The sequence below is a fragment of the Vidua macroura genome, chromosome 3 (genome assembly GCF_024509145.1).
Source record: "Vidua macroura isolate BioBank_ID:100142 chromosome 3, ASM2450914v1, whole genome shotgun sequence".
In the NCBI taxonomy this organism is placed as follows: domain Eukaryota; kingdom Metazoa; phylum Chordata; class Aves; order Passeriformes; family Viduidae; genus Vidua; species Vidua macroura.
Genome location: NC_071573.1, coordinates 58,132,957 through 58,158,361, shown reverse-complemented (window position 1 = coordinate 58,158,361; position 25,405 = coordinate 58,132,957). Strand labels below are relative to the sequence as shown.

The 25,405-nt window shown below is 40.3% G+C and overlaps 1 protein-coding gene across 2 annotated transcripts in view; it reads right to left on the bottom strand.

Annotated features, from left to right (window-relative positions):
* Positions 1-269: 269 nt before the first annotated feature.
* FNDC1 (fibronectin type III domain containing 1) overlaps positions 270-25,405 on the bottom strand; it is a 63,320-nt gene continuing 38,184 nt past the window's right edge. For both annotated transcript variants that reach the window (XM_053974206.1, XM_053974207.1), the window contains exons 11-20: positions 24,927-25,307; positions 20,171-20,236; positions 18,116-18,277; positions 15,926-16,156; positions 15,438-15,546; positions 7,788-7,867; positions 6,089-6,118; positions 4,279-4,440; positions 3,460-3,582; positions 270-1,994 (exon numbers count right to left, since the gene is read on the bottom strand). In XM_053974206.1, coding sequence (XP_053830181.1) covers positions 1,879-1,994; positions 3,460-3,582; positions 4,279-4,440; positions 6,089-6,118; positions 7,788-7,867; positions 15,438-15,546; positions 15,926-16,156; positions 18,116-18,277; positions 20,171-20,236; positions 24,927-25,307 — 1,460 coding nt within the window. In that variant the 3' untranslated portion in view covers positions 270-1,878. The remainder of the gene's footprint in view (positions 1,995-3,459; positions 3,583-4,278; positions 4,441-6,088; positions 6,119-7,787; positions 7,868-15,437; positions 15,547-15,925; positions 16,157-18,115; positions 18,278-20,170; positions 20,237-24,926; positions 25,308-25,405) is intronic.

Here is a 25,405-nt window from a genome sequence, read left to right as displayed (position 1 = left end):
TACGGAAGCCAGTGACATTCCCTTTTTTCCCCTGTGCACGGCGGCAGTCGTTTCAACGAGGACGATGACAAGGCTGGCCAGGTATGATTTGCCCTTGGTAACTCCACACTAGCTGCTAACTATCTTCTAAAGAGAACAACACATTCACGTGCTCCCAGTCCCTTATAAAAAGTTGACACTTAGTCCTGTCCCAAGGAGGACTTTTTGAAAGCTAACAATTTGTCACATCTATTACTTGACACAGATGACCAGAAAGGATGAAATAGAAATTGAACCATGTATCATAGGTTTATTAGGGAAAAACATTATACTTCAAGACCATATATTTGGCACTGTACTGAAGCAAAAATATGTGAGAAAAATTAAAACATTAAAATCCAAATCACCATGAAAAAGAAAATGCTCTTTTAATGACTTTAATTCCCTTTTTTGCCCCCATACAATTTAAAATAACTACAGGAAGCAACTCAAGAAGTGTTAAACCTATGCTACATGTAAACTGGAACAAGAGTGAAAGATGGACCAGAGACTGGATCTGTACCCTGGGTTACTGCTACTCTCCTAGGCTGCCAGAACAGGTGAGTCTTACTAACGTGGGCAAAGGTTCTTGAGATGTTACCATGAAACATTATTGCAAGCCTCCAAATGCCTTCTAAAAAAACAATCATTATACCTTTCATTCATGTCACTTCTGCTTTCTGGTCTGCTTGGAAGAGATGTTGGTAGTATTTAAAAAGAAGTGTATCGCAATTTGTCCCCATGGTCAAATGAGCTTCCTGCTAGTTGACTCCTGTATTGGTGGCTTGGGCTTCTTTTTGGAGAGCAAATAAGTTAAAAGCAGTTTCTAATTTCCAAATTACTCATCCTATGCCTCTGCACAGTAATGTGAAAGATACTGACAAGGAATAAATAACATACAAAATAAGATGAGAATGGATTGAAGGAAAGTTGCACTAAAACTTTTAAATAGTAAAGGATAGAAAGCTTAACTGATACTGATGAACTGCTGTGTATGTGTTTTTGCTGGACTATACAGTGCCACTCTAACATGGATAGAGGAGTAGAAATCCATTGAATGTCCAGTCCAAAGGCTGCCAAGGAAATGGGATACAGGTCTTGATCAATAATTCAAATGTTACATCAGCAGTACTCACAAGAAGAATAGAGCTCTTTCCTTGGTTAATATATTTTGCATAGCAATATTTCAAAGAATTAACAGCACCTTTTACATAAAAATTCCAAACATATTTATCTAGTGAATAAGAAGATCTCAGCATCTCTAAGAAGTATTTCTGCAGATGTACAGTACTGTATTTATATAGATATAGATACAGATATATCTCAAAGTGAATTTACACTGTGACCTGGTGATTAGTCCAGCAGTGGATGAACCCACAGGGTAAGTCTTCAGGAGAATATACTGCCTTTGGTGGGTGGCCAGTTACATGGCATGATTGCATAGGGGAGCCCCATCGGGCAGCAAAAGACAGTTTAGCATCCCATTAAGCAAGCACAGCATGCTTAGGTCGTTCCTGTAAGATATAATAAACTTCCAAATTTTCATGGCTAATACAGTTCTAATTTTCACAGGTTGCACACATTGCAACCTTCTCTTTGTGCCTTAAAGACACAGAAGAGGAAGGAAAGAAGGAAACTTATATCCTATCCCTGCTTCCAAGCAGAAATCAAGTAGCACCACAGATTAAGGCTGGTAAAGGGTGTCCATGTTTGTCTTCACGATGGTTTCTTGAGCAGTTGGTCTTCACTGGTTTGCCCCATTTATCTTTTTATTTTTCCTTTTCCAAATCAGTTGCTCACAGTTCTCTAGTAGAAATCATTTGAAAAGCATGGTCTACCTAAGACAGGAAAGACAGACTGCTACCATTTCCCTGGGATGGGCACACCACACTCATACCAGCCCACGTAGTAGTAGGGTGTTGTGTATCCAATGCGTCCAAATGATACAGGTTCCTGGCGGTACTGGCGGTAATACCCTGTCGGGAGAAAAGCACCCATTTGTATTCCAGAACACAGACACAGCAATTTAACAAAAGTAGCAGATGCAGTGAGAGTCAATCCCACAGCGCAAACGAAAATTTATAAACTGTCTGGCAGAGAGTTGTTTCAAAAGTGTATTGGCTAGCCCAGGTATTTGGCCAAGATCTTTCTTGAATGATCTAACTCTGGTCCTTAATATTTCTTGTAGTTTTGATTGGTTTCACTGCTCAAAATCTCTGTAACTATTGTGTAATGCTGTGGTCTGCCAAAGAGCTTCTGCATTTCACTCTAAAAGGTGGGCATATTTCAGCTGTTTATGAAGTTTTTAAGTCAGTTTAAATATATGAAGGACTCTGAGGCAAAAAATACCATCAAATCACATTATCTCACAGGGCTTAAGAGACTATCAGCAAAAGTCAGCTTTTCACAAAACAAAAAGGTATCATTTCATGCAGTAAATACTGAGTTAAACCCTCCCTTCCCCTTTTAATTCATCTGCAGAAAGAATGTGACTGCTTAAAGCATTAGAAGAGGTGCAGCATTCTTGTCCGCATAGCTCGTGCATTGGAACATCTGAAACACCCATGGCTTGTGCCAATAATAAAACTTCCGTGTGCTCTCTATCTCTTAGACCTAGTATATACACATCTGGATTAATCATCTGTCTTCTGAGCTAAGAATGCAGTACTTCACCATGATATATAAATATCAATGACTATTTCAGTTTCTTCCTGGTAACACCACCATGCAAAGAATATCAACACATAATTTAACATGGAAACCACTAAAGCTAACTGAATAATTTAAACCAACAGACTTACTGAAAAAATTGGCTGACTTCTATGATTGGTTTCATTTTGGGAAGCAACCTGTTTTCTACCTGGTTATGTGAGGTGAGCAATTTGCTCAGATGAACTCCTTCAAGGTAAGAATTTTCCCTCTGAGACAGGTGTCTACCAGGCCAGAATAAAAGTACTGATCTTAAGTCACTAAACATATTCCTTTGTGCTTTGCACTGAATGACCTAATATAAATCATTCACAAAAGCTGTATTTGCAAAGATGTAGCTGGTCCCTTTAGGCATATGGAAGAGGTTTTGCATCTCGATTCAATGAATCAGGTCTTGTCAATAAGAGAAAGGTTTCATAGACCTGTACAATTATTTTTTGTTTCATTTTGCATTTTATCACTGCATAGTATTCGCATCATATGCTCCTTTCTTTCTGTCTCTGTCTCTGTCTCTGTCTCTGTCTCTGTCTCTGTCTCTGTCTCTCTCTCTCTGCACCCACAAGTCCTCTGGGACTTGCATAATCTGTTCTTAGCTACTGCATCAGCTGGACTCCTCGGAGGGCTGCCAGCAGCTGTGGACAGAGCTCCACTCTGTGCTCTGCTCCTTACCCCTTAATCCTATAGATGGGCTAGCAGGCTCCTGGCCAGCATCCCACTCCCCCACTGCTGTACCTTGGATCGTGGGCAGGGCTTCAATGTATGACTGAGGTCCTGTTCTTCCATCCAGGTGTGAATCCACAAATTGGCAGTGGTCCTCACCCCTTCCCCAGCTATCCCCAATGCTGTAGAAGGTATCTGAAGAGTGATACAGACAGATTACTTAACTCAGCAATACTTATATCTGGGATACTCTTTACCACCAGGAAAGTAGGTGTGGAAGAAAGCAGTAAGAATGTTGCAGTGACACAGACAGTATCACCAATTAACAAACAGGGACCGGAAAGAGGGAGACTACCTTCACAGAATGGAAGCAGAAATTATGGAAAATAAATGGGTTACAGCTCAGTAACGAGTAGTCCCCATTTTGCAAGTCCATGGGCAGTGCACTACAGGTGACAGGTGGAGATAATTTCAACTGGATTAGTTGAAATATATCATGTGAAAGTAAAAAACTCTCAATATGTCAATACCATTAGTTTGACTTCACTCTCAAAGGAAAATTAAGAACTGTGGAGCTCTCTTTCTCAAACAAACAGAGCCCTTTATCTCTTATTATCCAAACACTGTATTGAAACTATACCAAGGCACTACAATAGTCATTAGTATAGCCTGAAAGACCATTGAGATGATCCCATTACCCCAGCTCAATAATATGGAAAGTTTTTTTCATTATCTCACAGGCATTGCACCCGTGTAAGAGCTACTACTAATTCTTCTTGAGAGAAGGACTCTCACATAGTGGTCACACAATTCTGACACATACAAAATAAACAAAACCAGAAGATGAAGAGACAAGTAATAGTGTAGCAGGAAATTAATCTTGGTGCCTACCTTTCAGGTCATCACTGAGGTAAATTTTGTACCTTAAGGAGTTGCAAAGAACCACTCCTACAAACTTGCGGTACCAAGTTCGTTTCACGTACTGCTTGCCAGTGCAGTCTGAGTAGGTGGGGTCATATTTAAAAGTGAATGGGATCCAGATAGGCTCACCACCTCGGAGAAAGAAATAAATTCCACGTTAGGGACAGACATTAACACTTCAGTCCAAGTTTTGCAGAGTTTAACATCTAATAATATGTTTCAGAAAACATGCTGCAACAGATTAATTTTTTTATATTCAGAAGTAGTAGTTCAAGAAAAAAATATTATTAAAAATAAAGTTAGAGACTTTATTAAATCTCTCCTAGGCAGTAGACAAAAATAACTGTTAAAATTATTAAAATATGATTTCATGTACTGAACCACAGCTTTAAGTAAACAGTCTTAATTGTTTCAGTAAGACTTCTTCTCTACCTAGCATTACACAGTTTCTCTTCTTAACACAGCCTGATCTTAGGTCTGACAGTGACTCGCCTTGTAAGACTTTAAAACGTAACCCTTTTACAGAAGAACAGATGTTAAGAACTCTGTGGTGAGCAACAGACTATGAAGTCTCTTCTTGCTATTTAGTTTAAAAGATCATATCAAAAATGTACTTTTCTGTTTTGTTTTCCCAGATTACATCAAAACAGATTAGTTTCCAATAACAGACAAGTGAGACCTTTCCTGGGGAACTCTGTTCAGAGCATTGCTGCAGATAAGACTGCTTAATTGTATTGCAAAAGAATAAATATTCCTACTGGCTTGCCTAAATATTTGCTTTGTACTACCAAGATAAATATTTATTTTGAAATTGCTGTTGTATTAATGTATACAGAATAATACAAAAATCTTCCAATGTGATAATTGGCCCAAAGCCATATTTTTACTCTGCTATTTCTAGGTGGTTTACAAATGAGATTGGAAGCTTCTTCTCTTAGTCATTCTTCCTTTCACTGGGCACATGGACCAAATCCTGCAAACCCTTGCATGTGAGAAGCAATCACTGATCATCAATCCTCAGAGACTTCCGAGGACATAAAGAAACCAGACTAGCAAGCACAATAAAACAGAGAAGGAAGGGATATACTGGACACAGTTTTCATGAAAAGTGTAGCAAAAAAATCCTGAACCAGCCATTTTAACACCTTAGGAAAGCTGATGGAGCATAGTAACCATGAGGTCTTTTTTCCTGCATCTCTTCTAAGAGCACGTACTACCTGGGGTTAGACTACCAATGTTCATGTCAGCAAGGTTAGTCCCAGCACCAGGAAATCAAATCTTCTGATTATGGGCTGAACTGGCTTATTGCAAATTTGGAAATACAAAGCATTTGTGGCATATTATTCAGGTCAGTAACAAATCCTTGAATTTTTTTAGCATTTATAAGGGCATGATGATTTGTACAGATGAGCACCAGGACTAGAGAGAGAGAAACCTGATCCTGCTATTCAAGCTATGCTTAGGCAACTGAAGGACACAGATACTGAAGTAACATTGTTTACTGCTTTTTACCAAGCAATTAACGCTGTTGTACCAGGGAAATATATGGACCAAAATCAAGTACTTATTTGAACACATCTTTACAAGGCTTATCTTCAGAAAATAGAATAAAGGGTCCTAAGACAAAAAGTATTTTATGAATTAGTCCCATTTGTTACTACCTGTTCCCACTTGAAACTGTACCTAAAACTGCATGTTTAAAGGTTTCTAATTCCCATATTTGAACTGTTTTGCACAGGCTTTATTCACTTCATGAATGAAACAACAGAGTAAGACTTACCAGGTGGCCTAACAATGAGGAGAGGATTGTCTAGAAGAAAAAAACACATAGTTTAGTATTTTGCTCCAAACCTTATTTTATAACATGCAACATACAGAGTCACTGATTGAACATTTTCAATAAGGTACTTCATCCTATGATGGCATTCTTTATTGAATATTCTCATCAGCTCAAACCTTACACTTGCATTAGAAGAGCACTCTGAATAAGCAATTTCTTTCTCTTATGACCTATTCCATCACTGTAACTATACCACCTGGCCTTGCATTTACCAACTGGTTTTTGTACTTGTGCCAGCTGCAAAGCCACCTTTGGCCATGACAGATGAAAGATTAGTGCTGCAAACAAAACTTTACATTTGGTGTATGTAACGTGTTAAATAAAGCTCCCAAAGGAGCTGATTTTGGATGGGAAAACTAGGCATTCAGGCCCATATGCTGGCAGCAGGAAAATGATCTGCAAGATACAGCACAGAATTATGGAATTGTTTAGGTTGGAAAAAGGCCTTTAACATCAGTGAGTCCACTGTCAACCCAGCATTGCCAAGTCCTCCACTAAACCATGTCCCTCAGTGCCACATCTACATGTTTTTTAAACACCTTCAGGGATGGGAGCTCCACCGCTTCCCCCAGCAGCCTGCTCCAAAGTTTGACAGTCCTTCTCTGGATGGTCTCCAGCACCTCAAAGTCTTCCTTGTAGTGAGGGGCCCAAAACTGAACACAGGACATGAGGTGCAACCTCACCAGTGCCAAGTGTGGGCACAATCACAGCCCTGGTTCTGCTGGCCACACTATTGTTGATACAGGCCAAGATGCCATTGGCCTTCCTGGCCACCTGGGTAATGTCAAATATTATGCTTGGATTAACATTTGAGCCTCTTATTCATTTAATGAAAATCTGAATACATTATCCAGGACCACTGACTTATCTCACATTTCTGTCTCCCTTCTGTGATGATTTACTTCCACAGTTCTTAGTGGAGCTTCTGAAGTGAGTACTACAGAGTGAAGGCAAATGAGCAATGGCAGAGACTGTGTAAACCTCATGCCATTGAAAGGGCAAAATTTGCAAGAAACAAGACCTTTCACTCAAGTAAAGACTTTAAAATTTGTTCTTTATTATTCAGTGGAATCACTGGCCTCTAGCTCAATGGAAGTAGAAGAAGAAACAGACAAAAACTAGCTCATTTAATGTACTATTTTTAGAAGGGGGTGTTGCTCTTGAATGTACTATTAACCCTGTGAAAGAGCAGTATTCCTTGTCAAAAAAAAAAAAAAAGAACAGAGCACTTTGCCTGTCTGATGGAACTATTGCTTTCTGTTTTTCTTCCAGAGACAACTGCTTCCAACTGTTTAGCTGTTCACAATTAGGAAACTAATTTACTAAATGTTTGGTCAATCTATCAAAGACCTTAAATTTCACATTGCTCCTGTATTGTTGAACATTAGTAGCCCTTTGTATTTGAAATTCAACTTCTTCTTCCCCTGCAGCTGACTTTAACATCACTTACATTTTCATACTGGCATTAGGAGTGCGTATTATTTTCCTAGCTTAACTGAAAATAAATAATTAAAGTTAAAAAATAATATGAAAGCAGCAAGTCCAGAATAATCACTGTTATTGGTATGCTGGTTTCAGTCATTGTCCTACCACATCTGTTATTACAAGTTTTGAGATGAAAATAAAAAGCAAACCATACCAGATTCTGTGATAAATGAGACTGAAGAGCTAACAGGCCCATAACCAAAGGGATTCTTTGCTTGGACTTTAAAATAATACCTGAAACAAGAAGAAAGGGAAAATAATACTGAAACAGATCACATTGCAATGGCTAAATTATAACTAATAGTATAACAGGGTAAGAATCAAAGCAGAAGAATTCCAGAGTATCCTTTGCATTAAATGTATTTGGATACTGAGCCAGAGTATGAGTTGGCTGTTACAGACAAATGTCTCCTTTTTGCAACTGCTCCCATGCATATTTTTGGAACACTTACTTATGAATCATCTCCCTTCCAAAAACCACATACAACGACATCCACTTTCTACGAAACAACTAATAACTAGACTAAAAGAAAAAGTTGCAAGGAAATCAAATTCTGATCTCAGGAACAGTTTTAAACCAGAATAACTCCTAGGGAAGCAGTGGTGTAAACTGCAAACAGAAACTGCATCAGATTTACATGAGCTCAGAAGCTAAGCTTTTGACCTTTCTGTAAAAACTCCAGAAGCATTAAGATCACAATACTTGAGTAAAAGAAGAAAGCATCACATGATGTCTTACTGATTCCTCCGGAGTATTTAAATCACATGCTTAACTCAAAGCACATGAATCACCACTAGAACTCCATTCTTTGCTCAATAGAAGCAAATTTATCCTCACCCTTAGAGAAGAATACATGTAAGTATGTTTTTAGTTCATTTCCAAATACAATGATTTTTAGTTGATGCCTACCCTGACATTTTTCCCCAGATTAATGTTTTCTTCTTTTCCTTTTATATTTGGTTCAGTCCAACAGAAACCAACTAGAATGGATGATAACTTAAAAATTTCCGGCACAGCACTTTTAAATTCCTGAGTTTAGGTTTCCTTTCTTGCCTGCTTGCTCAATTTCATTCTCGTAGAGACATTAATTAAAAAAATTGTAATTACTGTGCCTTTGTAATATCCACATAGCATTTGGATCTTGATTTAGCCTCTCATCCAAAAGCAGACATGTCTAGAAGCTCTACACACATAACAGGGCAAGTGATTACTTGCATGGATGGTTGCCACCAAGCACTGGATTACCTCACATGAGAGTGTCCACCTGAATGGCAGGCCTGATGTATCACAGCTGGTGAAAGGCAGTCTACTCCATCAAAAACATCAGGCTGCTCTTCCTGGTGAAGATCTCTCAGACTTAATCACATAGCAGGGCCTAGAGGTCCCTCCTGAAAGGCCCCTGTCTGGCCTAAGCCCATGTGAAACTATTCACAACGAAAAACCAGAGGGGACACAGTTGAACCAGCCCTTTGGCAAAGCAGATTTTTTTTTTTTTTTCATTAAGAGGAATATCTTTTGTCAAGAAAGATGAACTGCTTTGCCTTAAAATCAACCTGATCTTTACGAAAAGGTAGGAGGAGATATGCAAATCCTTCTTCTTTGGCTGAAGGGTGGTACTCACATGAACACTGGGTTTTGCCAAGAAGCAAGGTGGTTATCTCCAGGGTATGGGCCAGGGCATCTCGTTTATTCCTTAAAAATTGTAGGTACATTGTCTAGGTGAAATCAATGCGGAAGCTACCAGAATTGAAATATTCTGGACTTCATCCATGGCAACAGATTTACCTTTTATCTTCCTTGGACCTGGAGCACATGCACGGTCAGACTCTCTGTGGGACATGTTCCCATGCCTGCATGAGGGACATGTCCCCTGTCCCTGCTGTGTCCTGCAGCTGATACCAGAAAACTACTCCTCTATTGCTTTCTGCAGCCAGTTCTGCCTTCAGTTAATGAGTATATGATGCTCACAAACAACTCATGTTTTTTTTTTTTTAAAGACACATATGATGTGGCAAAAAGAAAATATGATAAATGCAGAATTCAGCAAGGCTGTGCTTTTTGCTCATGCCCAGCACAATCCTTTTGCTGGCAGAAAATTTTGCGCCTGTTTTTAACTACTCATCTAGATTTTTTGTATAAAAGAGTGTTTAGCATGTCTGGGGAAAGAAGAGAGGAAAGGCAAAAAGCCTCCCATGTGCTTCTCTACTTCTGGCCACCCAAGCAGAGCATGGCAGCTCAAGCGCTGCTTTAATCCCAAGTTGCCAATGCTCTCATGGGGCACCTGCATTCATCCACATCTCCTTCACCAGCACTTTTGTCACATAGATTGGGACAGGGGTGAGCAGCACAAGCCTGTCCATAGAGACAGGACACAAGGCAGTAATTCCTCAATGTGCTTCTTGAAAGAGCTACAGCACAGCACCAAGCTTAACTGACTTAGCTCAGTGTTTGCTGCTTCAAAAAAGCAGGAGAAAAACGTTTTGTCCAGCTCACACCTTTCCCATAATGCTTCAAAGCATAGTGGAAGTATGGATGCCTGACTTCCCACTGCCTCCAAAGTATAATCAGATACCACCTTTCAACACAGTGGCACTGTCTGAGTAACTCTTTAAATACACTTCATGCACGTGTATTAATGGTAGCCTCAAAGCATTCCCATCAGACATATGACATATGAGCGCCATAATTCCCCTTGAAACAGGCCAGAGAGCAGTGCAAGAACCTTGTGCATCTCTTTAAGTGGGGAAAAACACGCAGATTTGTAGCCAATGCATAATGCAGGAACTGATTACCTATGCAATCAGGACAACTGTGCATTCAGCTGTCCTGTTACATACATAGAAGCCCATCTAGGGCATATGATGGTTCATGTTGCCTGCTTGACTCTTTAAAAAAAAAACAAAAACAAAACAGTGATGAAGTCATGAGTACATTTTTCTTTGCTAAATTGCAAAATGGGTTCCTAAGCCTTTATATACAGAAGAAAGCTCTAGTTGTACCAGAAAGAGAGCCAGATCTCATGATTTGCTGACCAGTGATTTAAACATAGACAATGCTGTGACTGCTGTATTAAGAAGGTCAATAAAATAATGCAGTTGGGATATATTTCTTTCTCAGACATGACAAATAAAAAAAGAAATTGCCAAAGCCATTCTAGGTCCAGGAATCTGACATTTTCATTAGTCAGAATCCTTCAGCTGATGAATTTGCCAGGAAATCACAAATCGGTATAACTTGACTGGTTTTCATCACATAGATACATGAACAAAATTTGCAATATATAATTTGATTTACACTTTGCTTAGGCAGAACTGTATGAATTGCTACCATTAGACACATAAGAATCACAACAGATGCAGTACCATTTGTTATTCATTTTCAATACAGACAACAAAAAGGCTTTTCCTCCTACAAATAACCTTCCTTTGAGATTTTATATACCAATTCTAGTGATACGTCAAGAAAGGACATAGTGGACTGTAACAGGGTATTGAATATATAACATGTTTTTTCATTTAGGCTACATGACTTATTGTTCAACATACCTGTCATTTAGAGCAAAATTATTTTCTGACTTAAGGTGTCTCTGTTCTGTTGGAATTAAATAGCTGGCACTCACAGAGAAAAGGGGGATAATCACTCAGCATGAAAATTAGGGAAGCAGCTTTAAAAAAAAATAGCCTCAAATTCCTTTTTGCACACTTGCCAAAGACATGCCTTCATGGATCGTCAGCCTTGCACTCTGCTCAGTGGCAGGCTGAGATGACAGGATGCAGCCCCACAGCAAGGGCTAAAATCCTCTGCCTACAACTACACCATTCTTCCATAAGAAAAATGTGTAAATCAGTGCCTGCAGGTTCACAGGCTAATGCAAAGTGTCTCACTCCTTCTGAAATGGCCCACTGCTACATCCCTCATCAATATTTGCAACTAATATTATAATAAGACATTAGTGCCAAGCTGGCAGAGGAGCTTCCTACAGAGCTGGTATGAGGTAGGTATGTGCCACACAGGTCTACCACTTGCACAGGGCAATGGTTTCATGGAAATCTTAGCTCTGTGTGGCCCTGGTGGCACAAAGCAGCCACCTGTGTTGATGCTGCTTGTTGGACATACCATGGCTTTGTTTTAATGGAGCTATAAAAAGGAAATAGAGTTTTTTGGTGCATCTGGCCCCCTGAAACAGAAGATCCAGGCTCTGTTTGCCATTATAAGCCCTGAGTAAATGTTTAGGAACCTCCTATGAAATACTATATACAACAGTGGATTGGTAGTAGGCATTGTGGGATCAAGATAGCCCCAGACTGAACAAAACCCAGTGAACAGAGAGAAAGATTTCAGAAGACATGGAGATATGGGGGTGAAGGACAGTGTTTTAAATCATGAGACTATCTAGCTACTCCCATCAGGACTGACACAGCATTCCTGAAAAAGGCAGAAAAAAGTCTAACCATGCTCAGGAAGAGGACTGAAATGTTTATGGCAAGGATTATAATGTTTCTGACTGCATAAGACTGATTTAGTGGTTGAGCAGATGCTGTCCAGCCCTTTGCATCATCTTCTGTGACAGCTGAGAATTAAAGTTAGGGAAGGGACCTTGTCAAAACTACTGGCTTAAAGATTTAATAAAGTTTAAAGTAATTTTAGTGTTTACAATCACAAATCACAAGGAAGCAGCTCCTGTACCCACTGAAGCTGACCAGAGTTTCACTAATAGAAAAACTTCCACTTCTCAAAGGGAGGTCAGACCAGGCCTCAGTAGAAAATTTATGACATGGATTAAACATAGATTTCTGTTTTGTTTGTAAAACTTAAATAACAGGCCGATGTTTTCCAGGATATGTTGACAGCTTGAAATCTTCTCTGGTGCTGACTTCAGCCAGGATGCCAACCTGCTTCTCATACACTGTGCATGCTGCAAAATTGCACCACCCATTGCCCCTTGTGGGACGCCCAGTAACCAACAGCACCTGCTCACCGTAAATGACTGAATCAGACATTTCTCACAAAATGCACTAACAATGCAGATACAACATTTTTAGATTAACTTCAGCTTTCATGCCATATTTTCCTAGGCATGTTATCTTTTCCTAGTGGTTAAGGAGTTATTTTTAAGACAAAAGATATGCAATCAATTCAATCTGTTGGTTTGGAGAATGTAAATGAGAATGGCTGATACATAAAATTTCTCTCTTATAAAGATCCTTCGTTCTCCGCCATAGACCCCACATGAAGCCTTTATTGCCTTCACAGAGCATACAATAGGGGCCAATGAATTATATCATCAGGAAGATGCTGGTGAAACAATATGCTTAAATAAATAGCACTTGCTTGAATCTCCCTATCATGAAACAGGACCTTGATTCAACAAGACAGTCACGAGGCTCATGGAGATGCATGAATCCATAACCTTGCTGTTTCTATAAAACTCCATTCAGATACAGACAAATTGTGACCTTCTGAAGCCTGGAGTTAATGTACATCTCAGACATGTTGGCAGCTCAACTCCCACCAATTCCCCTGCACTGAGCGTAGCATGGACAACAGCTGCAGAACTCCTGTGAGCTTTCACTGCAACCATTCCTTCCGATGTTCTGGAGCCCTTTAGGTGTTGGGTATGAGAAGCAGAGAGTTATCTCTGGCCTTCAACACTGTCCTTTGGGCATCAGGAGAGGGAGACATGACTGAAAGACTGAAGAGGTGAGGAGCTTCAGCTGAAAGGTAGAAATGGCACAGAAGCAAGAAATGGAGGGCTGCAGCCGGGAGAAGCTGGGATGTAAAGACAATGCCTCCCTGGCCTGCATGGAAGACAAAGTAAGAGTGGAGGAATGAATACTGGTGAAAGGGAAAAGGGCTGGGCATACAGAGGAGGCTGGGATGTGGAGGCAGAAATGGGTTTTAGCAGCAAGAGGAGAGTTGTTTAGGGAAAGGGAGTCCTTAAGTCACAAGGATGTAGATATACAAAGGCAAAATGGTCTGCATTCCATAGTGCTTCCATCACATCTTGCTGTAACAGGTGAAACCCACAGAGAGCTGCGCCACATACTACCCTATATACATTTGTAACAACAATGTTTTGTAAGGAGAGCACTAGCAGATGCAGAGTATACCACTGAAGCTCTCCACTGTGAAGTAATTTTGCTTTAACACACCATGAACCAGCCTCAAAGACTCTCACTAAGGTCTAGATTACCAATCTTCTGAATAAGTGGCCTTTTTAAGCTCTTGGATATGTAAGAAAATGCCTCATGAAGTGTGTGATTGACAGTACTGTAGACAAAACAGGAAAGGATAAGATGGACCATGTTTTCCTGTAACATCTATCTCTTTAACTCTATGGGTGCTCTGGATGTGCTTATCCTGCTTCTCCATAATTAGCATTCCCCTGCTAATTTTCCAGGTCTTTGACCCTGCAGGTGTCCTCTGCTGAACAAGGCCCTTGTGCAACTGTGTAAGGAACTGCTGCTGAAGTTGCTCAGGCTCTGGCTCTCCCAAGGAGATGTCATGTCCTCAGAACTCTGGCTGGAGGGAAGTCTCTGTGGAGGAGAGATGGGAGTGCACCCCCTTCTTTGAACATACTTTGATTTCTTGGTACTTGGATATTTCCCAGATAGCAGGAGCAGCTGCAGGGGCAAACCTGTCTATGCTGAAGTCTGGAGAAGTGTCATGATGTGGTCAGAAAAATATGCCTCATCATATGCCCCCAAATTGGCTACACTGTACTGGCTTTTCAAAATTTATTTATCTTATTTTATCATTTTGTCTATTAAGGTTTTAGATGAAGGCCATGCTCAAACAATTGTTTTTTCTATGTTGAGGTTCTCAATCAACTACTATTAATTGTCTTGGAAAGAAAAGATACTTTGGCTGACACACTGTTTCTTTCTTCTGTGCTGTCCTAGCACAAATCCTATGTGCCTGTCCAAGCAGTCAGTCCTCAGATCTGCAGCTCAGCATCAAGTAAGGCATGTTAATTCCAGCCCACAATCCCAGTGCATCTCTCCACTGTGTGAGCAACACCTTCCACTAGTGCCTAAGAGACTGCAGACAGCAGCATGTGAAGGCCGAGCTCAAGCGAGTACCAAAAGAATTTCAGGCTCAGAATTTGAGACACAAGTATGTGAGACACTGAGCATCTCTCTAAAGGAGTAGTTTGAATGGGATCCCTCTGTAGCTGTTTACTTTGCCCCCGGTCACCACAAATTATTCCCGTATTATGTGAAGCATGCATTCTTGTTCCGCCATTTCAATCAGATTTTTTGTAAGATGAAGACCTAAAGCTCCTGCTAAACTGACTTCTGAGCAATTGCCACAGCCTCACTTTATATCACCAAGCCTTCTCTTCCAGTGCTATTTATGTGAACAGAAAGCAAACACAGACCAGTGGGCAGCACTTCCCCAGTAGGCATCAAATCTTGGCCACACATATGCTAGAATGGCCCACATCATATCAAGTCACATCATGGGTATATTTTAGTATACTCCCCCCCTCAACATTTGATTCAGCTATCCAAAAGATTAGAAAATGCATTTTAAAACAATATTTTCTTTGTTACAGATATGTCTTTTCATACACACAAATATATATACATGTACCCACTGCCATCTGCTCCAGGGTTAATATGGTAAAGATATCAGGTTGTTGTTGTGCAGTTTTATAGAACAATTTGCTGTCTAACAGAATCAGTAAAATTTAAACCAGATGTACAACATTTATACTAAGACCAAGAAAAACAACTGGCAATTCTCAAAATGTGTTTTATTTCCTTAACAGAACTGAAAATGAGTGGATCAAATCCTTACCGTGTGTTGGGCTTCAGGTTCTCAATTGGCAAGTGAGTAGACCCAGCAGTCCTGGTTGACCACTTATTCTTTAAAAAGTCATCATAGGATGCACTGTAAACCAGATAGCCTGTAAACAGGAAAGAGAAATAGTTGTGAGGATTCTAATTAAATTTTAAATAAATTATATCCTTAGGTAAATTTTAAGGATTAAAAGGAATTGAAACATCTTTGAACATGAAAGTGATTCCATGCCTAACTCTCATGGAAAATCCTGGCCTGTAAGAATTTCCTATCCTTAGCTAATAATCATGGAGCTTTATATCAGAGGACAGCACCCAACTGTGAATTCTGATTTAAAAAACAGCGAAGGCAAAAAGATGACAGAGGTAACCCATTCACTGTTTTAAGTGATACATTAACTGTGCAGACACTACTACAAATGGTCATTTAGGAACACCTTCCTCTTCTCTACTCTCCCACCAGGAGAGAAACCCTCAGGAGAATACCTGTTACCATGTCTCCTTGAGCAGGTTTGGCCCAGTCCACAATGACAAAGGAGTGACAGCCTTCAACTGCCACAACTGTGATGTTGTGAGGGGCTTTCAGGGGACGCTGATCTTTCTCTCTGAAGTCATTGGGAATGATTTCATCAAGGCTCTCCACTTGGAAATGCTCCAGGGCCTCTGTCAAGGAGCAGGGGGCTGCTGGATCCTTGTTGAGATAGGTCACATAAGGAGCTAGAAGAGACAGGGAAGGGCAGCATTTAGTAAGGAGTTTGAGGTATCTCACAGTAGAACACAGGCTAGCAATTTCCTCAAGAGAGTCAAGTTTTGTGGTGCATTTTAAAATTCTTCACCTTCCAGTCCAGAGACCGCTGCCAACAAGGCATGGCTTAGAGCCAAACTGATTGATGAGCAGGGGGAATGGGATACCAGCATTCAGGTTTACCTACCCCACACTCACAACTGTACCAAACTATGCAAAGATGGAAGGACTGTCTTTGCTACAAGAGGCAGAAGAGAGCAGTCTGAATGCAGCACCCTCTGCTCACTACCTCCAGCTCCTCTGGAAGGTGGGATGAAAATGTCACCCAAATTCTGCCTTTCCAACATGGGAACAAGTCCCTGCCAGGGCCTTCAATCATCTAAGACTTTACAGGTTTAAGTGGTTGGTTTTTACACAAACATCCTGAAGCTGGAGCAAAACAACAAAAGAAACGTGAAGAGTAATTCCAAGGTGAAGTCCAAAGTTTAAAGGGATTCTTGTGGTCCCCTGAGTACTAAGGGACCAGGAGCCAGGAGTCTCTACCTTCCAGGCATGTGCTCCCAACCTGTAACTTCTATTTTTAAAAGCTTTGTACTGACTGGAATTGCACTTCAGTTCAGGAAAAGTTTAAAACATCTTTTTATTGCCTTAAAAGTCACCGTAACATTCAAAGTAAGGACTATAAAACTTGCTTTGGAGATGTTTATTCAGTTGCAATAATACAATTCATTGAAATGGTAATATTATTTCCCTAGTGCCTTGAAATGTTCATAAACCAACGTTTCTTGGTTTATCTTATTGGATTCCATGCCCTAAATGAATTTTTTCCAGATCTTGCAATGAAGTTAATTTTAGCCTCTCCAGCTAAATGAATCAAGAAGCACTGTCAGTGAGAGAGCTGAATAGAAACATCATGAAATTGTTTGGACAGGGAAACTGAAGATGCACTGGAAAAAGTTTTGGCATATATAAAAACAAATCTTTCACTCCAGCAGCAGAGTTTCACTCTAAGCCACATGATGCTTGTGGATATTAGAAGGGAAGCCAAGACATGTCAAAGACGATTTTCCACCCCCTGAACTATTTTCTGAAATGCCAGGTGAGTCAGCAGCTGACCCGACCTCAGTTCAAGTGCCAGAATTATGCAAAGGGCTGCAGGAGGTGTCACCAGCCTGGGGTGGAAGCTGGAGTGCAGTGCCCTATAATCTCCAAATCCCTGTCTTCTGGACCCCAGCTGCTTCTCTGACACAGCAGCAGAGCAGCTCTGAAGTCAGTGCTGCAACACCAACCTACACACTTGAATGGCTTGTGTACACAGGAGACATGGCTCATGTAATGGGGGCTCCTTCATCAAATGCCTTCTACTGAGAGCACATTAAAATACCAAAATCATATTTATCTCTACTGGATTTATTTTTTTGAAAGTTCATATCCAAACTACCATTCATTTCTCTTGACATACATGCTTGTGCAGCGTGGATGAAATCACTGGGGTTGAACAGATCATTGGAAAAGAATCAGGTCTCCCAGAGGAAGACTCACACCTATGTGGAGACTTCCCCTGCTGGAACTACTGGTGTGAAGTTAGATGCAGCTAAGCCGAACTAAGCACTGGTGTAGACACTCTTGCTCTCTTACTAACTTCAGCTAGACCAAATACAATGCAGAACACAGAACAGAGCACTTACACTGAAAGAGTACAAAGAGGTTTTTAGTGGTTGAACAAAATCATTGTAGGCCCATGCATAGACATGCAAGCATTGAAGCAAGGAAAAAAGTACTGCTTTTTGGGTTTCCAGGGTGGCAATCCTTAAAAGGACCACACACATGTCTATGTATGTGCAATGATCTCAGCTGAAGGGCTGGCCTAGCTGGAGCAAGACTTCTTTGCAGCACAGTAGCAAGCTACATAAGCCAAAGGGCATCCTTACCAGTGAAGCGTTTCTTCCCAGCAATATCATATTCTGACACAGGGCCAGTGCCACCAACACTGGTCTCTGGATAGACAACCTCCAATTCTGTCGTCGTAGAAGCAGTGGTAGTGGTGACAGTGGTGGTGGTTGGCGGCAAAGTGCTCTCAAAAAACTCGTAGTCTTCAGAGGAAACACAAGATGAAAATGTTAGCATGCTTCATCTAATTTTGGCTTAACTATGAGAAGGGAAACAATTCTGTCACTGGCCACAGTCCCAAAGAAGTGCTACACACTCTGCCTAGTGGGGCCACTGCACACTCCTTACAGAACTCTATGTCGAGGTTGGTCAAACTTCAGCCTTGCAGTGGTTTCTACCAAACTGATGGACAGGGAGAACAGTCTTTGCCGCAGAATACTCATGTCACTGCTGATTTAAACCTCACTGACACAGTTAAACAGGACGAAAATTATCAAATGTATTTGTACAACAATATCCCGAATGTGCATCTGCACATCCTCTCATAAACCCCAAGATAAGATGGTACAGTAATTGAAACCCTGGCCAAAGCCCTCAAATGCCTGAGGAAGTAGAGAAGGGAGAGAAAAATTGGCTTTCTAAGAAAACTCAGTGTTACAATCCTAAAGCCCTAGAGACAGGCCATACTGCTCTCAAACCCTCCTGAGACGGGAGATGCAGAGTTCAGTACTTTCCATTTGTGGTCCCTGCAGGGCCATGAAGGAAGGCAAACTCTCCCACGTGAGTCTCATTATGTTCAGTCCTATTTAACTCAGTGCTCTTTGAAAAGCTACTGTCCTACCTGACTGGCACACAAAATGAAGGGAAAGTAGCATTTGGCATCTCTGCCGTGACCTCATGCAGGATGGGGAGCTCTGCTCATATCTTTGAGTGTTTTGTGCTTAAACTGCTAAAGCATATGTTTTCTGCATATGATCTGTACCTAAGGGGAGGCCTGGCAAAAGACCTATGCACTGAGGATATTCTGCATCCATGGAGATGTAAGGGAAATGGGATGTATGTCTTGCGCAGTTTCTAATTCGTCCCTTCCTCCCCACATTCTAAATGTCAGTTTCAGTATGAAGTGATCAGAATTAAAAGTACAAATGTCTATTATATCTTCCGCTCAGCTGCTGCACTCTTTTTAAATGTTTTTCTGTTGTTGGTTAGACTTAAGATCCAGCACTACAACCACAAATAAAAAAAACCTTCATTGTTCTAGAGCCATAAATTCTACTAAAAAACTTTTTGTATAACTGAGGTCTGTACTAATCCACTTCCATATGTGGGGGCAGGAGCAGGAATTTGAGGACTAAAAGGGATAGAACATCAGGTGTCACTGATGGCAGAAAGTGAATTTCAGTCCCAGTAATTGAGAATTTGCATTCCCTGTGCAAACTTTCAATTAAATGCCGTGACTTGACGCTTCCTCTTCAGCTAAGTTTTGTATGTCCTTATATGTCCTTGATTCCAATATCAAGATGACATTAATATAACTCTAAAAAAAATATTTACCTCTTTTCCTTTCATCTGATTTCAAATCTCTTTGATATAAATTCTATATCAATTAAGCAGATTAGTTACTTTATATGTAGGTGATCTTATTCAGTATGAGCATGCTTAATTGTCTAAATGCAGACTACACATTAAAGAAATAACTCGCTAAGGTATTTCAGTTGTTCAGGGCTTGAAAGTTATTTGGATTTTGTATTTTAGAGGAGGTAATTGACTTTGACTGGGCTGGAGTTAGAAGTTGTACCAGAGAAAGTAAATCTAGGATTGAAGCAGTGCCTGTATGACATAGCTCTGAAAAGTAACCTATTTCCTCAATAGGTTCCTGTTAGATTGCTGGACTGATAGAAAGGGACTTTTATGTCCATAAACAGATGATTTTGGACCCTTTCTCTTCACATGTGATGCAGAACCGTTTTCCAGCTCACCATCACCTGCTTAAGCTCCCATTTACCAATCTGCCTCCTTGAACCCAGTTCCAAAGAAAGAAGACAGAGAAAAAAGCAATATGCCATTTGCAATGGATTTCTACAGTTAAAGCTTACCATCATCGTATATCACATAAGCTTCTGGAGTTGTTGTCACATCCGAATCCAGTCCTGAGAATGTATCTATTGACACAGAAAGAAAAAAAATGCTATAAGAATTCACTAAAATAATTCTGGAATAAAGTTTAATATTAAAGTATTTAGCCAGTGGAATTGTAAAGAAAAAGATAACTTCCTGGTTTCCAGATAATGCAGTGACAGTCTGCCCTGCACATTGAGAATAACGGATGAGAAGCTAAGTGCAGTAGTCAGGAGTTTTGCTGGGGGAAAACGGGTTCGGGGCTCCTACATAAAATTAAGAGTAATCACCTTCCACAAGCTCTGCCCCAGGCCCCAGCTGCTCTGGAGCAAAGGTAGGCTGCCAGCAACTATATAATGATCACATCTGGATACGACAATATTTAATAGTCTCGGAAGCAGCAAATGTGAAAACATTACATGCCAAAAAAAAAACAACCAAGGAATTAAGTATTTCAACCCAAATATTTTTGTGGAGGTATAAAAACAAACAGCCCACAGAGCCATGACATTTATAGATCATTTCAATGGTCTTGCAAGGAATGCAGCCCAAAAGGAATGGATTTGTAAAATAAAGTAATTAGTGCTGGGTTTTCTGGGGTTTTACTCTGCACTAGCTCTATTCTGATCCTATGGAGTGGCTGCCCATTACAGGCTGGGCCACATGCGTGTAATCCTGAAGCACTGCTCTGCATTAGTTTCATCCAGCATGAATTCAGTTTTCAGGAAATCAGAGATTGCCCCAGAATGCAAATGAAAGCATAGCAAGGACAGATGATTATGAGGTGCGCATCAAAAACACTATACTGATCCACCCCAAAACCCAATGCAGATGCACCAATAGACTTCCCAGCTGACTATTCCTTGATATTATCTCATAATCTCTGCAGGACATGAATCCAGCACCAGATACATCAACCATCAAGTACCGCATCTGTTGAATCCCAAAGGCTTTCCTGCACACTCTGAAGAAAGCATTTCTCCATGTTATTCGGGGAAGCCAAAGAGTACACAAAGCTCAGCACAGTCATAGAAAGCCATGCAAACAAAGCAAAAGCACTGTGCTGTAACCTACTGCAGGTACCATCAGAAGTCTCCAATGCAATGCTGGGGCTGGGGAGGGGCCAGCATGTGAACAAAGACAAGAGAAAGACAGCTTTGACCTCCAGACACTTCACATACATCGGTCACGTTCCTGTAATTAACACTCAATATGGAAGCAATAGTGTTATTTTTACTAAACCAGAACTGCAAACAGCACAAAGTTTCAACTGCCAATGTTAAATAGCTCACAAATATAATCTGAATGATACATTTTCATTTTGCTGATTTTTTTTTAGAACCAACAATTACTGTATAACTGCTTTATTTCTCCTAAAAAGTATTTTAAATACACTGCAGGATTTTAATGCCAAAATAAGACAGGAAATGGGTTTATTCTTGTCAGACTTTCATATATTAGAATCTAACATTTCCTCATGGTAGACTTCTGCAGCCCCTCTTCAGGAGATGATCCCCTTGGAAGTCACTTGACTTCTCTGAGGGTAGTGAGTCCCAAAGTAGATTCTTTGCTGAATTCTGCAGATCTACCCACAACTGGCCAACATCAACCAACATCTATAATGTATGCACTTACCTTTGCCTGCCTATATCCAAGTAATCAAGAGGATCAGATATGCAGAAATTTGAAATCTTTCATGGGCAGATTTAAACACGTCCATGCTTATTAGCTAGTAAGTCCTTGACCTACCTACAGTCCAGCAAAGCCAAACTTCATTTTCTATTTTTGTACCCAATTTCAGTGTCTGTCTTGTTTAGCATTAGCAGTGTCATGGTAACAATAAGAGTACTTCCCAACAGACCTCTTATTTTATTATTTTCTGTACATACTCCAGCTGCAGTTCTTCACCTTGCTCCATCACCCTTTGCTGAATCTCTTGAGTAAACCCTGCCTGTAACAAATGGGGCCAAATCTTCCTATGACCACTTGCCGCAGACTTTTGGCATCTGTAAGGACAGACTTGTTGTCTTACTCATCTTACAAATTCCATCACTTGATTTTATCACATGTAACACGTGGTTAAGTCTCCACCTATTTTTTCCTTTGTTAGTTCATGAATAAAGTTTAGTTGATTTCACTGACAAATCACGCTTGTGTGGCCAAACTCCTCCTTGAAAGTTAAAGACTGATGAATCTAGTAAAAAGCTGACAATAAATTCTGCTGGATCAAGAAAAATTCCTGCCAGAGATAAAAGAATTTGCCAAAGCTTAAGTAGAATATTTGGAGCTGGGTTTTGGCACTTGCAGACCCTGTCTGTTTGTGAGTAAAGCACTTAGCAACAAATATCAAGCTTTGGCAGAAAAAGTACTTCACTACACAATGTGGAGTAATTTCTAGATTCAGATTAAAGGGAAAGACAAGAGAAAAATATAATTTAAAGTAATTTGGAAATGGTCAAGTGAAAATTGCATTGTTTTGATAATTCAAGTAGTAGTTTACCCCTCTTGAAATATACACTTCCCTTGTTAAACAATGACAGCCAACATTAAAGAAATACCACAAAGATCTTCACTTTTCTAGCAAGTTCCTTTGTGGAACAGACACACTGTTTTCCTGTGTTTATCTAATCCTGAAGCAGGTCACTAGGATTTAAAAAAAACTGAAAAAGACTTCAGAGAAGCTTTCAAAATTCCCAGGTAGGGACTAATATTGCAAAAGCTATAAGGTAAGAAGCCTTAAGAACCAGGTAAGAAGCAGAAATCCAGCACTATCCTCTCAGTCTTCCACTGTGAGGCATTTGCAGACATACTGTCAAAATGCCAGGCAGTTTATGAGTTACTTCAAGACCATTCTCATTGAACACACAGCCTGAATAAAAACTTAATTTTCATTCGTGCCTCTATCATGTTCAAATATTCAGCAAGCCCAACTGGTAGAAGACAAAAAGCCCAAGCAGAATTTTTTAAAAGTTCAGAAAATCATATGAAAATTCTCCAGCCCACAACTCTGCTAAATGTGAAACAACAAAGTATTTTGTTGTTCAGCTTGTGGAGCCTACCTTCAGTTTAACCACAGATATATGTCATGAACTTCTACCGTTGTTAAAATGTGTATTCTCAGAAGGGGTCCTCCAGGTACCAAACAGCACAGGCCAAAAAGGAGGAAACATTAGAGGACATAATCAATATTAAGATAAGCAAAAGCAGCTGGGGCGTGTGGGAGGGATTCTAACTGCCAAAAATCATGGCTCCCTTTAGGCAACTTTGAAAGTATGAGAGTGACAATATATAACAATATTTGTAGCACTTTTGTAAGTACAATTAAGAACTATGAACTTTCCATAGGGAAAAGCAAAACTCTTCATATTAATATTTAATGATGATATGATTTTTACGTGCATATATATGTGTGTACACATCTGTGCATATCTACACAGTGCAAGCATGCTTCTATAACTGCACACTGTCAAATGTGGCTAATTGTTAATAAATACTAACACTATAACTCATTGTCATTCCACCTGCACAAGGAACTGACATCTCTGACTCGTTAACTGTCATGAGCTGCTGGTAAGGGAAATTTGTTTTCTGCTTCTGAGATCTTCTCCCAAGATGCCATCCTTAGACTCACTGTGAGTTGCAGGAGCCACACCTTTCTATATCACTGCCCTTTTCAAAGTGATAGTTCAGCTTCCTAGGCCGTGGTTTCGTGACCTACTTGTAAATCTACTTTGACTTAAGAGATACAGGTGTATGGGAGAAAGGTAAAGGGGCTTCATTACTCATTAAAACTGGCTGCTGCAGTTGTCAGATGTCTGACTGCCAACATGCTGGTAAAGCTATGGCTGTGCTGCTATTGCCCATTAGTAGATTGAATTGAGGATTATCTACAAATGGGAAGGGTAAGGGGGTACCATGGTGCTCCCTGATCTGGCAAAATAAGCAGCTAACTCACTTGCAATGCAACATCCAGGTGCTGAAAGCATAAAACATGATAGGAAACAGGCTCAACACCAAAGACTCTCGTGCATTTATATGTGTTTACTTTGGATTTCAGTTTGGCACCACAACCTAAGCTTGTATAACAGCAACAGGGGAAAATGACATGCACTGACACTGGTTCGTATCTTCAGGTATTAAAGAAATCAGTGTACAACTCTCTGCCTTATCTGTGCAGAACCTGGGCTGCCTTTCACCAGCTTCATCTGTGCTGTGCTGCATTCCTGCTAGACAATCTATCTCCAAGGGCTGGCAAGAGAACAAGAATCTCACTTTGCAAATGCTGTTTCCACCATGGCTCAAAAGAGAGACTCTTCAGAATTCATTGTGATAAGTGAACAGAAAATAAACAAAATGTATAGCTCCTCTAGCTCCTACCCTGGCCTGAAATGGAATGAGAAAAATTCATACGTAAGTGCTTTGACCACAAAGCTACTGCCTATACTTGTAACCCTGTGAGTGAACATATGTGATAAAAGTGGATCCAACACAATGTAAGAAATTTGCTGAAAACAACACAATTTCACAAAAAACCTCAGCTTTGGTGAAAATTGGCATTTTCCAGTAAAAATCCATTTAACACCAAACCCTTCTTCATATGCTCTAATCTCAGCTCCTATCTTATCAAACGGACCAAAATCTTCAAAGGCAGATTCTCCACCATTCCACATCTGTGTAACTGCGCTGTACAAACAGCACAGCCATGGAAATTCAAACAGCACAAAAGGAAATTACCTTCTGCATTGCACTCTGGCAGGCCATTGAACCCCAGGAGCAAGTTGCCTTCATCATCATACTGTCCATAGGTGCCTGGAGGACAGGTTGGTGCGGGTTTCTCAGTGGGTGGTTCAGTGGTGGTCGGTTCAGGAGTGGTGGTGGTGGTGGTTGTAGCAACAGTTGTAGTGGTTGTGGTGGTTGTTGTGGTAGTTGTTGTAGGTATTGTTGTAGTAGTAGTTGCGGGAGTGGTTGTTTTCTTAATCATTTCAAGACCAATCAGAGGCTTTCCTCCAAGGCTTATTATTGGTTTATCTTGTGCACTCGCTACAGGTTTACTAAATCTGCTATGTCCAAACAAAGGCAATCCATCAGGACTCACCATTGGAGCACCCTTTTCATCTAAGAGAGAAGAACAAAACCAAAAAATCTCACCATTAATCCACTTCAAGCTTATAGCATTAAGCATTACTGTGTTTTATCACAGTAGACGTCACAAA